The sequence below is a fragment of the Hirundo rustica genome, chromosome 4 (assembly GCF_015227805.2).
Source record: "Hirundo rustica isolate bHirRus1 chromosome 4, bHirRus1.pri.v3, whole genome shotgun sequence".
Taxonomy (NCBI): Eukaryota; Metazoa; Chordata; class Aves; order Passeriformes; family Hirundinidae; genus Hirundo; species Hirundo rustica.
Genome location: NC_053453.1, coordinates 7800042 through 7815293, shown reverse-complemented (window position 1 = coordinate 7815293; position 15252 = coordinate 7800042). Strand labels below are relative to the sequence as shown.

The 15252-nt window shown below is 48.2% G+C and overlaps 2 protein-coding genes across 2 annotated transcripts; both read left to right on the top strand.

Annotated features, from left to right (window-relative positions):
- Nucleotides 1-4181: 4181 nt before the first annotated feature.
- Nucleotides 4182-5756, top strand: LOC120751514 (inositol 1,4,5-trisphosphate receptor-interacting protein-like 1). The gene is given in 4 exon segments (XM_040061452.1): nucleotides 4182-4307; nucleotides 4309-5220; nucleotides 5222-5275; nucleotides 5277-5756. Coding segments are annotated over 4 exon segments (1572 nt in total).
- Nucleotides 5757-8673: 2917 nt separating this feature from the next.
- On the top strand, nucleotides 8674-10245 carry LOC120751513 (inositol 1,4,5-trisphosphate receptor-interacting protein-like 1). Its single transcript, XM_040061451.1, has one exon. The coding sequence runs from the start codon at nucleotides 8674-8676 to the stop codon at nucleotides 10243-10245; it is 1572 nt and encodes a 523-aa protein (XP_039917385.1).
- Nucleotides 10246-15252: the final 5007 nt, after the last annotated feature.

Below are 15252 nucleotides of genomic sequence, written 5' to 3'. Positions count from 1 at the left end.
AATATTAAACAATGATTTACATTTTCCTAGATGAAAAGAATCACAATGAATCTGACAAAAGAAAGCAAGTAAGGAGCTGGTTTTAAATTTCATGGGACTAAAATGGAATAAAACCATACTTAATTGGGCTGTTGTCTGTGCCATCAACACAGTGCTGCCTGTTGTCATTCACACAAAGTACTGTCTGGAAGCATTTCCTATACAAACCTGGTTTTTGGGTATATGCAACGCTGCTCTTAAATGGAACGAGAGACCACAATAGATTTAACTCATTTCCCTTTAGTAAGAATACACTCATGGAATATTTTTTTCATTTTATCTCAAGGACTGTGTCTCCAGCCACAGAGACCTGGGCTATAAGATGTAGCAAAATCATTGTCTTGTCTCAGCGTGCTGTGTTCATCTCCAGAGAATGGCCTGTTGTCAGAAGCCTTTCTGAAGATGCAGTTAGCTGAAAATTGCAGGTGCCAGTGCCTGCAACTACTCTAAACATTTGTGCATCCTTCTGAGGGAAGCAAAGTCTGAAATGTAGGAGTGGCAGCGTTTTGAAGACAAGCGCATTATACAGAGGGTAATTTATTTGGAAAGGTAGGGATAGCACTGCCTATAATTTCGCAACACATACTTTGAGAAAGGAAAAGCTGCGTGCCTTAAGGTGCTAAATATGATCAGTATGTTCCATTCTGAACACCTGGATGTGCTTGCAAAATGTGGGACATGTCTCCATCCAGGCTGGAAAGAAGGAGCCCACTGCTGCAGGGTGGAGTGGGTTCCTTTGTGCGAGTCAGCACAAGTCCCAAACCCCTGAGGTAGTTTTGAAGCTACGCAGCTTTGAGACACAAGCGACTGCCAGAGTGTTTGGTTAGTTCCACTGCTCCTCAGAGTGTGGACTAATCTCCACACTTTGTTCCCCATGGCTGTTTCTTTCATAAGACTCATGACTTTCTGATTGCAGGTCATGGGCTTACACAGCTGAAGAGTGTGGGGAGGTTGGAGAGCTAAGCTGAGCTGAGGTGGTAGGCTAAGCAGAGCAGTAAAAGTGATTCACAGGCAGTGAGTTGACCTCAGGTCATTCAAATAATGCAGTCCAAGAGGATTTTGCCAGTATTTCCACTGGAAGCCTAGCATGGGTCTCTTGCTTTTGCTGTGTTTGACTGGCTGGTGCGTTGGAAGGAATAAGAGGCTGAGAAATGGTTGACCAGGGCATGAATGAAATTATTTTTTTCTTTAGTTAGTCCTAGGCATCTCAGCCTGAAGTTCTAAGGAGAGATAGTGGGAGCAGCAGAGTTCATTTAAAGCTGCCTTTTTCTCAGGGTCAGCAAATTCATAGTTAGTAATTTGGGCTTTCAGAATAGATAGAGCTGTAGGTGAGTCTATAAACCACCTCCCTTAAGGTAGGATGGAGGTTTTCCCTTCTCTGCTTGATGCTCACATCACTGGAGGTCAGAAAAAAGTTTCCCTCCTAATCTTCATCTTGGTTACTCGTGTGCCTCAGGCGAGTACTGTGATGGGACTGGAAGCTTTCATCAGAAGAGAGTTAAAAGCAGCAGGCTGATATGGGTTGCTGAAACACAGTAGCCCGTGAAATTCATGGCTCTCACCTGTTTCTTCCTGCTGATGCCTGTGAATGGCTGATCCGTGATCGGTGTGATCCTGTCTTCCTCTGCTTCCCCCCCTGCTAGGTACCATTGGGATGTGAAGCTGTTCAATAGCGACCTCACCTAGACAGCAGAATTTATAAGGCATTGATTGTTAATATATAGGATGATTCAGAAAACAGTGTTTTCTGAGTGCAGCCAGCTCTCGTGTCATGGGTGGAGAAGAGAAAGGCAAAGACTCAGGCATTCTGTGCTCTGTCAGTTCTCAGCTGATAAAGAGATCATCCAAGAAGAATCTGAGTGGAAAAGGGAGCAAAAAACTCCCGCTGGTGCTGCAATCAGCCTGAGAGAAACCCTTCCCAATAAATAGCTCCATCATATCCAGTAGCAAGGATGTCCAATCAGAAAAAAGCAAGGCAAGAGGTGTGTACCCACGATGGCATCTAGATGCAGACATGTCTACATCCCATACAAAAAAGAGTTTCTCTCAAAATGACTGTCATGCTACAGAGCAGCCAGTTGCAGCAAGGGTCAGGAGGAGCATATGTGTTTTTGTGGGAGAGCACATTAGAGTGGAATGAGCTAACCTTCAGAAGTTCTGTGTTTTGAGGACTTTTCTTTTTCCATTTCAAAACTTGTACTTCTTGATTGCATTCTCCTGTCAGGCTAGGGATCAGCCATCTCTACTCTAAGGAGTAGTTTGTATGGGCCTGAGGATTTTTACACTGCTGTGCAAACCATAAGTAGGTCATGTGTGATGTTTTGTCATTCAATGAACAGATCATTGTACGTGTTCCTAATTCAAGAGAGAAGCCCTGACATGCTTGTTTTCTCAAAAGATTTGTGAGGCAGGACAGTGCTGGTGTAAGAGAAGTGTAGGCCCTGAGACTGGATGACGTTACAACTTCCTCTGCATCATTCAAGCCATGTGGATTTCTTTATTTCTCACTAAAACAGTAAATAAAGATTAGCTGATATGAAATGCTGCCCCCACGTAAAGTGATTGTCCCAAGTGGGTGCACTTGAGATCGCACAAAAAAAAAAAGGACCTGATCCCAGGTGGTGTGTCAAGGCCGAGGCTTAACAAATATATCCCTGATCACACTGCAGCTTGCAAAAGAGCTGGGGAAGAGCAGTTGCACCACAACAGCAATAAATACCAATATTAATACTACAAAAGGTCTGCCCTGAATAATGAATACAAGCCTACAACTGTATACTGAGAGCATCCATGGGTCATGTCACCCAAATTTATAATTGACAAGCATTGTTCGGGTGGGCATTTGTTCCTGCTTTGTGAAGGGAAGCGCTGGGGTTCCCAGGTTCCCGAGTGAGGGGTCTGCACTTGGTGTCTCTTGGGGCTTTGGGTGCCCAGGGCCATGATGATGTTCCCCGAGCTGGGCTGGGGATGGCGGGCGGGGCTGGCCTGTGATGCGCTCTGGGGTCTGTGACAGCGCGGGGGCCGTGTCACAATGGGGGCAGCTCTAACGGGCCCCAACGGGAGCTGCTGCCCCAGTCGAGCTTGGGCAAGCGGTGAGTACGCACACAGTGAGGAGACAGGGCTGGAGGAAGGTTGGGGCAGAAGTGCCAGCACCTGGGACCCGTGTTCTGCCCCTGCATCCAGGGCCCAGCCCCTGGCGGGAGGGCCTGGCTCAGGGCGCCGTGCTTGTGGGGCCAGCGGTGCAGGCCTTGCCGCCTGCCAGCTGCCGGGAGCCCTCTCCTTCCCGCCCCCACGTTCCCCTGACCATCCTGCCCCCCAATTTCCGTCTCCATTCCGGCCCCGCTGAAGCCCTTCTGTGTGTCCTCCTGCAGACCATGGCTTTCTTGCCATTGCTCTTTGTGCTCGTGCAAAGCCTGATCCAGTTCCCACAGCCTGCTGGGGATGGGCTGGATGAGGCCACGCACCGGCGAATGCGGGAGCGTCAGGAGCTGCTGGAACATGAAATGACTCGGCTGCTGCAGGAGCTGGAGCAGGGGCTCCCAGAACAGCAGGATGAGGGCTGGGGAGCTGTGCTCTTTGGTGCTCTACAGCAGTGGCCAGTCTGGGTTCTTGCTGGATTCCTGCTCCTCTTGGGCCTGTGGTTTAGCCGCAGGACAAGGAGCCCTGAAGCCAGCAGCAGCGGCAAGGACCTGAACTCCCTCAAGACCATTGGAGATGAGAGAGGAAAACAACTGGAAGAAGACAGTTTTTACTCAAAGGAAGGCGGAGAAGACATGGATGTGACTGTGGAGGCTGATGACATCAACAGTGGAAATGACAGAGAAGGCAGTCCTGTATCTGCAAATGAAGGAGATGACAATGATGCCATTGAAGGCAATAATGATGTGAAGGTGGAGGAAGACAGTGATGCTGAGAGTCACAATGGCTATGACTTAAAGAAAGACGAAGGCTGGAGTGATGGCAATGTGCCCAGAGACCACACTGCTGAAGGGAGCGTAGAAGATCCTGGCATTGTTGCTGGAAATACGGAAGGCCTAGATGAAACTAGTGAAGGAGAAAGCAAGGATGTGCAGGTGGAGGAAGAAAAGGACGCTGCAAAGGAAGAAGGAGATGGGAATGATGAGAAAACCTGTAGTGCGCATATGAAGGCAGGACAAAATGGTGATGTAAATGATGGTGAGGACATTGTAGATGGAAAGGAAGTGTATCCAGGTATGAAGGTGCAGGAAAGCAGTGATGCCAGTGAACAGAGAAGCAGTGATTGGACATGGGCAGGAAGGTAGCAGTGATTGCAGGAATGAAGTAGACCATAGAGGTTTTGCTGCAGCTGAGGAAGAAAAGGAAATGATAAAAGTAGATGACAATGATAGAAGCAAGGATGAAGAACAGGGTGGTGTAAATGTGGAGGCAAGCAAGAATGAAGATGGAAAAGAAGACGAACAAGGTAACGTGGCTGCCAGAGAAAAAGAAGGCAGTGATGGTGGCAAAGAAGAAAATGGCAGTGGTGGAACAGAAGGCAGAGAAGACACCCAAGATGTTGGGGATAAGCGAGGCATCCTTTTAGCGGATCACATACAGTGGCCTGTGGAGGAACTGGAGAGAGGTTGCTCACTGACAGCTGAGCTGATGGAGAGCTTCACGCGCGTCTTTGTGGACAGAGTGAGCAATAGTTTCTACCCAGTGCCTCAAGAAGCCATCGGGGTGGGCAGTGCCTTTGAGGGCTGGAGTCCCCGTGACTGGGACGGGGTGTACCGCGTGCTGGTCCCCCTGAATCCCCCGCCAGGGCACGCCTTCCACCTAGAGCCGAACAGTGCAGGGCAGACGGCCGCAAGGACCTTCAGTGTCCGTGTGGAGCTGGTGTGCACGTGCAAGAGGGAGCAGCTGGGCCAGAAGCCGCTGTGCTTCCTGCACCACCCGAAGAAGAAGCTGGGGCGGAAGCGGAAGCGCAGCCTCCTAGAGACACTCTGCACCGGCTCCTACCTGGACGTGGAGAAAACCTCCCACTGGTTCTACCAGTTGGTGAGATGCTCGTGGCGGCATGTGCCTGAGTCAGACTCATGGCACTTGGCGTTTCAGCCCTGCAGCCGTTCCTGCCGATTCCAGCTGAGCAAAGGCAGGAAGAGGCTGGCGGTGGAGATGCTCTTTGGGGTGCGCCAAGGGGACTCTGATATCTTTGTGGCCTAGCCAGCCCACAGAGGCCCAGAAAGGCGGCTCCAGCATCTTTGTGAGCAGCCAGCCCAGCCGAGGCCAACTTCATGGCAAGCACAGCGTGGCCGGAGACGTACGCTGTGGCGGAGGCAAAATTCTTCTGGCACATCGCCGGGCATGTGCCCTGTGAGAGCTTGCACCTGAAATGCCTGCACGTCTTCACCTGCATCCTGAGGGGCACAGGTTTCTCCAGCTCCGTCTGGAAGACGGTGGTCATGCACGTGCTGACCACCGTACCGCTGTCCCGGTGGCGCAGGAGGGAATTTGCGCGGCGGCTGTGGGACGTCATGGCGTACCTGCGCCGCTGCCTGCAGTCGAAACGCCTGGAGCACTTTGTGCTAGGCAACGAGAGGCTTCCTGCAGAGATCAGCTTGCCACTGGCAGTGCGAAGGGTTGAGCCGCTCAACCTCTTTGAGCACCTGGCCCGAGAGCCGGCTGCCCACAGAGAGGCGATGCGAGCTTATGGTCAGCTGCGGTTTCGCCTCTGGGTGCTGCTCTCCAGCCTCTGAGAGGAGTTCCCTGCACACAGCTGTGCTGGGGGGCTCACACCCGATGGCAGCCACGTGAACGCTGCCTAATTGCTGCATTTGTCACTGGCAACCCTGAAGCTGCTTTCCTCCTCCTCTGGAAAGAAGATGCTGCAGCACATGGCGTTCCATGGGCACACCCATCTCTGAGTTGCCTTGCCCTTCACCTTCCAGTTACAACAATGCTGTTGGTTTTCCCCAGACTTGTTTATTCACTTTCCCTCTAGAGTCCCTTTAGTGCTGTTAGTGTAGAACTGTTTGGCCAAGTTACCCTTAGTTTAGAGAATTGAAATGCCTACTATAGTGGTTTGCTTCTCATTAATATTTGGATATCTATGTTTGAAAACTTAATAAAAGGAGACAAGTTTCTCAAATTGCCTGAAATGTGTCATTCTTTGTATTGAACCCTCTGGACCGTAGAGAATGTCCTTCCTAGAGCCCGACCTGAAATGACTTTTTTCAAATAGAGACGTCGGACATGTTAACGATGCTATCTCTTGAGCATTCCCATAGAAATGCATGAAGTTTGAAGTGAAAATGCCCTGAAGTGCCTGAAATTTTGCAGCAGAGTACTCCCGAATTTTTTTAGGAAGCTTCGGAGAAGTATTCTTTACACCGTCACTTTTATAGGCTCGAGAGGAACGATTCAGTCCTGAAAGATGAACAGAGAGAAGTCCCTAAGTGCAAAACATGTGGTTTAATACATAGGGGGTTTTTTTGGCTTCTCATAACCAAGGTTTTGACACAAAATTTTGACAAGAAAAGGTCCTGTTTTCTCTGTTCCTGGTCATCTGTATCCCTTTGGAGAGGCCCTGCTGTTCTATGAATACTACCTTTCCCACCAGGCCTGTTAATATTGCATAGGAATGAGAGCCACTTAGCATGCACAGCTTTGTTCCTGGGGAGATGCAGCTAGACAAAATATAGTTTACTTCCTGCAGTACATAGTAGAGATTGGTAGTAGTTTGGAAGTATTTATTCTCTTTGCCTTTGTACCAATACATCTGGGATCAGCTGGTCAATGTTAAACGCAATTACCTTAGGAATTGGATAAATTACTGCAGTCATGCCATAAAAACTTGATCTCACAAGTTTGGTTGAGAATTTCTACAACACCCACGTAAATCTTCGTGTGTATTCTCCAACATGGAAAGGGCTTGCTCCTGCCTAAAGAAAGGTGATGCGACCTTTGTTCTTTGCTGTATATGAAAATTATACAGCCTTTCATTTCAGAGTCCTTCAAACAAAATCCTGGCTATACGAGAATTTTGCACAGTGTTAAACCATAGAGTCTGAGAGCTAAGAGGTTATTGAAGACACCAAAATTTTGTAATTAACTTATTTGGCCTTTTTGGGATGGTATTAAATCTTCCTGTGCATCATCCAAGCAACCTGGACTTTTTTCAGAAAGATTTCTTACTAAATCTGGAACAAAACATTAGCCTACATCCTGCCCCAAAAGTAAGAAGTATAAATACTACTACTAAAAAAAATGTCCCCCTCCAGTATGAAATAAAAGCCTACACCCATACCCTGAGAACATCCATGGGTCATGTCACCCAAATTTATGTTTGACAAGCATTGTTCGGGTGGGCATTTGTTCCTGCTTTGTGAAGGGAAGCGCTGGGGTTCCCAGGTTCCCGAGTGAGGGGTCTGCACTTGGTGTCTCTTGGGGCTTTGGGTGCCCAGGGCCATGATGATGTTCCCCGAGCTGGGCTGGGGATGGCGGGCGGGGCTGGCCTGTGATGCGCTCTGGGGTCTGTGACAGCACGGGGGCCGTGTCACAATGGGGGCAGCTCTAACGGGCCCCAACGGGAGCTGCTGCCCCAGTCGAGCTTGGGCAAGCGGTGAGTACGCACACAGTGAGGAGACAGGGCTGGAGGAAGGTTGGGGCAGAAGTGCCGGCACCTGGGACCCGTGTTCTGCCCCTGCATCCAGGGCCCAGCCCCTGGCGGGAGGGCCTGGCTCAGGGCGCCGTGCTTGTGGGGCCAGCGGTGCAGGCCTTGCCGCCTGCCAGCTGCCGGGGGCCCTCTCCTTCCCGCCCCCACGTTCCCCTGACCATCCTGCCCCCCAGTTTCCGTCTCCATTCCGGCCCCGCTGAAGCCCTTCTGTGTGTCCTCCTGCAGACCATGGCTTTCTTGCCATTGCTCTTTGTGCTCGTGCAAAGCCTGATCCAGTTCCCACAGCCTGCTGGGGATGGGCTGGATGAGGCCACGCACCGGCGAATGCGGGAGCGTCAGGAGCTGCTGGAACATGAAATGACTCGGCTGCTGCAGGAGCTGGAGCAGGGGCTCCCAGAACAGCAGGATGAGGGCTGGGGAGCTGTGCTCTTTGGTGCTCTACAGCAGTGGCCAGTCTGGGTTCTTGCTGGATTCCTGCTCCTCTTGGGCCTGTGGTTTAGCCGCAGGACAAGGAGCCGTGAAGCCAGCAGCAGCGGCAAGGACCTGAACTCCCTCAAGACCATTGGAGATGAGAGAGGAAAACCAACTGGAAGAAGACAGTTTTTACTCAAAGGAAGGCGGAGAAGACATGGATGTGACTGTGGAGGCTGATGACATCAACAGTGGAAATGACAGAGAAGGCAGTCCTGTATCTGCAAATGAAGGAGATGACAATGATGCCATTGAAGGCAATAATGATGTGAAGGTGGAGGAAGACAGTGATGCTGAGAGTCACAATGGCTATGACTTAAAGAAAGACGAAGGCTGGAGTGATGGCAATGTGCCCAGAGACCACACTGCTGAAGGGAGCGTAGAAGATCCTGGCATTGTTGCTGGAAATACGGAAGGCCTAGATGAAACTAGCTGAAGGAGAAAGCAAGGATGTGCAGGTGGAGGAAGAAAAGGACGCTGCAAAGGAAGAAGGAGATGGGAATGATGAGAAAACCTGTAGTGCGCATATGAAGGCAGGACAAAATGGTGATGTAAATGATGGTGAGGACATTGTAGATGGAAAGGAAGTGTATCCAGGTATGAAGGTGCAGGAAAGCAGTGATGCCAGTGAACAGAGAAGCAGTGATTGGACTGGGCAGGAAGGTAGCAGTGATTGCAGGAATGAAGTAGACCATAGAGGTTTTGCTGCAGCTGAGGAAGAAAAGGAAATGATAAAAGTAGATGACAATGATAGAAGCAAGGATGAAGAACAGGGTGGTGTAAATGTGGAGGCAAGCAAGAATGAAGATGGAAAAGAAGACGAACAAGGTAACGTGGCTGCCAGAGAAAAAGAAGGCAGTGATGGTGGCAAAGAAGAAAATGGCAGTGGTGGAACAGAAGGCAGAGAAGACACCCAAGATGTTGGGGATAAGCGAGGCATCCTTTTAGCGGATCACATACAGTGGCCTGTGGAGGAACTGGAGAGAGGTTGCTCACTGACAGCTGAGCTGATGGAGAGCTTCACGCGCGTCTTTGTGGACAGAGTGAGCAATAGTTTCTACCCAGTGCCTCAAGAAGCCATCGGAGTGGGCAGTGCCTTTGAGGGCTGGAGTCCCCGTGACTGGGACGGGGTGTACCGCGTGCTGGTCCCCCTGAATCCCCCGCCAGGGCACGCCTTCCACCTAGAGCCGAACAGTGCAGGGCAGACGGCCGCAAGGACCTTCAGTGTCCGTGTGGAGCTGGTGTGCACGTGCAAGAGGGAGCAGCTGGGCCAGAAGCCGCTGTGCTTCCTGCACCACCCGAAGAAGAAGCTGGGGCGGAAGCGGAAGCGCAGCCTCCTAGAGACACTCTGCACCGGCTCCTACCTGGACGTGGAGAAAACCTCCCACTGGTTCTACCAGTTGGTGAGATGCTCGTGGCGGCATGTGCCTGAGTCAGACTCATGGCACTTGGCGTTTCAGCCCTGCAGCCGTTCCTGCCGATTCCAGCTGAGCAAAGGCAGGAAGAGGCTGGCGGTGGAGATGCTCTTTGGGGTGCGCCAAGGGGACTCTGATATCTTTGTGGCCAGCCAGCCCACAGAGGCCCAGAAAGGCGGCTCCAGCATCTTTGTGAGCAGCCAGCCCGCCGAGGCCAACTTCATGGCAAGCACAGCGTGGCCGGAGACGTACGCTGTGGCGGAGGCAAAATTCTTCCGGCACATCGCCGGGCAGGTGCCCTGTGAGAGCTTGCACCTGAAATGCCTGCAGGTCTTCACCTGCATCCTGAGGGGCACAGGTTTCTCCAGCTCCGTCTGGAAGACGGTGGTCATGCACGTGCTGACCACCGTACCGCTGTCCCGGTGGCGCAGGAGGGAATTTGCGCGGCGGCTGTGGGACGTCATGGCGTACCTGCGCCGCTGCCTGCAGTCGAAACGCCTGGAGCACTTTGTGCTAGGCAACGAGAGGCTTCCTGCAGAGATCAGCTTGCCACTGGCAGTGCGAAGGGTTGAGCCGCTCAACCTCTTTGAGCACCTGGCCCGAGAGCCGGCTGCCCACAGAGAGGCGATGCGAGCTTATGGTCAGCTGCGGTTTCGCCTCTGGGTGCTGCTCTCCAGCCTCTGAGAGGAGTTCCCTGCACACAGCTGTGCTGGGGGGCTCACACCCGATGGCAGCCACGTGAACGCTGCCTAATTGCTGCATTTGTCACTGGCAACCCTGAAGCTGCTTTCCTCCTCCTCTGGAAAGAAGATGCTGCAGCACATGGCGTTCCATGGGCACACCCATCTCTGAGTTGCCTTGCCCTTCACCTTCCAGTTACAACAAGGCTGTTGGTTTTCCCCAGACTTGTTTATTCACTTTCCCTCTAGAGTCCCTTTAGTGCTGTTAGTGTAGAACTGTTTGGCCAAGTTACCCTTAGTTTAGAGAATTGAAATGGCCTACTATAGTGGTTTGCTTCTCATTAATATTTGGATATCTATGTTTGAAAACTTAATAAAAGGAGACAAGTTTCTCAAATTGCCTGAAATGTGTCATTCTTTGTATTGAACCCTCTGGACCGTAGAGAATGTCCTTCCTAGAGCCCTACCTGAAATGACTTTTTGCAAATAGAGACGTCGGACATGTTAACGATGCTATCTCTTGAGCATTCCCATAGAAATGCATGAAGTTTGAAGTGAAAATGCCCTGAAGTGCCTGAAATTTTGCAGCAGAGTACTCCCGAATTTTTTTAGGAAGCTTCGGAGAAGTATTCTTTACACCGTCACTTTTATAGGCTCGAGAGGAACGATTCAGTCCTGAAAGATGAACAGAGAGAAGTCCCTAAGTGCAAAACATGTGGTTTAATACATAGGGGGTTTTTTTGGCTTCTCATAACCAAGGTTTTGACACAAAATTTTGACAAGAAAAAGTCCTGTTTTCTCTGTTCCTGGTCATCTGTATCCCTTTGGAGAGGCCCTGCTGTTCTATGAATACTACCTTTCCCACCAGGCCTGTTAATATTGTACAGCAATGAGAGCCACTTAGCATGCACAGCTTTGTTCCTGGGGAGATGCAGCTAGACAAAATATAGTTTACTTCCTGCAGTACATAGTAGAGATTGGTAGTAGTTTGGAAGTATTTATTCTCTTTGCCTTTGTACCAACACATCTGGGATCAGCTGGTCAATGTTAAACGCAATTACCTTAGGAATTGGATAAATTACTGCAGTCATGCCATAAAAACTTTGTTCCCCTCTCCTCTGCCCCCTGGTGCAGAGACCTCCTCTCTCCCTTTCCCCAGCCCAAGTGCTCATCAGCCCCTTCCAGAAGGACATGTGCTCTCAGTCGAAAGGACTCAATCTCTGTGTCTCATTGCACCTTGTGGCCTGACCGCACAGCTTCTGTGGCCTCTGGAGCAATGCTTGGAACTGGGGAGAAGCACAGCCTCCATGGCTTCTTGCTGCACAATCCACCAAGGCCCAGATTTGCCAGGGCAAAGAATTATTGCAGGTGGTTAAACTGTGTGCCTGGCTGTGAGTTTTTATGTAAGTGGAAGTATGCTGTGTGTGTGAAGGGCATGCTGAGAGAGGGGAAGGCTGGAACATACAGCTGTTCAGTGTTGCCACTGAAACACTATTGTGTAACTCAGGTGCTGATTTTAACTGCTGAGTAGTATGCGGTAACACTAGGATCGAACAGGAAAGTAATGTTTAGTAAGAGCAAGCATAGGCAAGCGGTCTGGATGTTTTTTCTGTTGCTGAGCTGTTTCTTTAGACTTTGAAAACTGGAGGCAGTACTAATGAAGTAACTGAGTCGAGTCCACCTGGTTGGTATTAACTCTCCTTTGCACTGTCGATTCTCCTTTTTTTGGGAATACCTCACCCTGCTCTGTGTGTCTCCTAAGCCTGTTAGTATCGATACTAGTGTGTTTTTCAAGCCCATGCCATCTCACACTGGTATTGCACCAGAGATATTCATGCCGCTGCAGTCAAGGTCTCTCATTTTTTTGCATTAAAATCTTGTCCCCTTTGTTATGGACATTGCACTCCTTAGGAAGCTGACAAAATACATTTGAACGTACTGAATAAAATGTTAAGATGGAAGCGTTGTCAAGATTTGTGATCAATCTAACAGCATCTTTCCTGTGGAACTGCTGCAGGACTGAATGGCGTGAGCTTATCAAGGCAACAGACACACACAACTCCTCACACATCCGAAGAAGATATTTTTTAATGTAGCAAATAAAGGTCTTTAACCTCAACGAACTTAACTAACCTTAACACAACTTAACTGAAACCTAACCGACAAAAAGCACTCATTGGCTGTTGCAGCTGCAGTGTCGGTTCTTATGTGTTCCTGCACCCAATCAGCTCTCTGCTTACATGGCACTCACATCTCCCCAACCAATCACTGCCTCGCTACCAACCAGCACTCAACCGACATTCAACTGATTCTCAACCTGACTCTCACCCGGCCCCGATCTGCAGCTGGGCCCTTCGCAGTGTGCCTTTCAGGGAACAGAATTTAACAATTTTGGCATTTTTAGCAAAGGCTGAATGCAGCAAGTCCTGGTGTCTGTCAGATGTGCACTCAGAGAAAGCAGGTTTCAGTAAAATGAATCACTGCCTGAGAACTGTCAGCGCATACCAGTAGTGTCAGAGAAGCTCTTGAGTCAGATCAGAGTTTCTGTAGGCAACTGTGCCTTGGACTTATCGAAGAAAATACCTTACAGGTTGGACACTGAAATCCACAAGAAAAATCACATTTGCTCCAAATGTGAAGCCAAGTCCTTTCTCTTTCTTCCATCTTACTTCATCAGCGAAGCACAAACTGAGTTAGAATTTAAAGCTATATTGTGTTCTGTAAAGCTGCTACCAGAGAGCAAAGCAGCAGGACAGCCTGCTGCTGTCTTTGGGTTTATTATGGAGATATGAAATGTCATGGAGTCTTATTGGTATGAAAAGATTGCTTTTCAGGTTCACAATTGCCACTCCCTAATTTGAAATAAAACTGAATATGGTTCCACTCTTAAGAATGACACCTGCAAATCCACTGTCTTGATGAGAGGGTAGGAGGAGTCAGCCTTGGAGGGAAAAAAGGGTAACCCAGGTTATTGAACTGAATTCTGTTGAAATTATTCTTCATGATAAGGTCACATCCAGCCCTTTGTGAATCTAAGCTGAAGTGTATTTGATGTAGCAAATCTCAGGTTTAATTGCTTATGAAAATCTGAATCAGAACTATGACTTGTATCATCTAAACCATCATTTCCAACAACCAATGTGACAAAACACTAAGTTCACATAAAAGCAGAGGAATTTCATCTTTTTATCCATCTTTTTATCCATCACTAACTTTTTCCTCCATCACTTTGGTCTCTATTAAAGAGTGATGGTAACAAGCTTTTCCTAAGGGATCAGTAAAAATATACAATAAACTTTGCTAATAGCCCAGTACAACAGTACAAATATACAAAATATACAATAAACTTTGCTAATAGCCCAGTACAAATATTCTGTATTTTAACCTTACAGGGAAACTCCATTAAAGGTTCATTCTTTTTTATTTATTCCCACCCTGTCACTCCACCCTTCCTGACCAACTCCCCAAAATATCTTGCACTCATCATGCATAATGCCAGAAAAAAAACTACACGTGTTATTCCTGACTGCTAATTCTTCTCAAGCAATTTTGGAGTGATCAGATTCAGGCAGCTTTTGGAAGACATCTTCACCTTAGTCAATTTTAATAAGCCTATAAAGAGAATCATACAAACAGGGTAATAATGGGACAAATAGAGACATTTGAACAACTAGGAGGTTTGACAGGTATTCTTAACCATTTTACAGACAATTTTAAACTGCTGAAGGATGCAGTTCATGACTTGTATCTCTCATAAAAACAATGAACCTCTGAACACAGAATTTTACATCTCTGAGCTTACATGACCAAGATCTAATTACATTCTTGTGGGCTGCACTAAGAATCTAGGAAAGGAAAGTCATTTCATGCCTCATGGCATTGTGTCAGTGAAGAGAAAGGCATTTTTAACTGGGGCATAACAAAGACAAAGAGCGAGCTGGTGACATATTTTCCAATGGTTTGAGTGGAATGTCACATGGTCTGAAATTCTGAAGACCTAATAAAAAATAAAATAAATTATTTTTAAAAAGTAATTCAGTAACAGAATTCATAATGCCAAAAGTCACAGTGAGGCCACAGTATATTTAGGTTTTCTTTTTGAAATCTATTTTCAGGATAAACTTCAGCAGGGTGTTAATTTCTCAGTAATGAAATCACCAGCAGAGCCAAGAATGACAGATCTGTTACCATCACTACCAAAGCTTTTCCTCTGGTCTTCTAACTTTGGCTCCTTATCCTATATGTATTTATTCATATTATTTGTAATAATTGGACAAAGGTCTAAGGTGTGGGGGTTCTTTAGAGAGACCCAGACGACGGTCGATGGCAAAAGGCACAAAGCCTGCTCTCAGTCCGGGGGGATATCATGGCTTTATTCTGGGGTCCTGCCCCCGCTGACCGGAGCTCTTACTTAGCTCCTTTCCCGTCCCTGCCGGTGCCCGAGAGACTCAGCCCTCGGCTGTCCCGGGGCTTTTTCCCAGGGGGGACGGGCCTAGAGGCAGGGACAAGCCACTGCCCAATCAGGGATAAGGTGAGAGTGGAACAGAGTTGGGTTACATTCCAGTGTGGGGGGTGGGCACGGCTGAGCAGGGACCAACCACGGGATACAGTTTCCAAGGGGATCAGGGAATACAATAGAAAAACATTACAAACCCCAATATAACTAACATAAAACTCAATATAAACCAAATTAATGTGCTACAACACTAAAGTGACCTGAAAAATATTTTTGGTTGTACGGGGGTTTTCAGAAAAAAAAAATGTTTCCTTTTCTCCAGGAGAAGAAAATCCAGATTGGATCAGAAAGAGCCAACAGTTAATTCAGTTTCCTAATCTACAAACAATATAGATTAAGCATTCAATCAGTTGTCATGATAATTGTATTCTCTGGATACTTTCTTGTCCCTGATTAAAAACAAAACAAAACAAAACAAAACAAAAGAAACAACAATAACAACAACAAAAAAAACCCCAGGAATTAAATGCACATTAATATAAAATTCTATTTTTT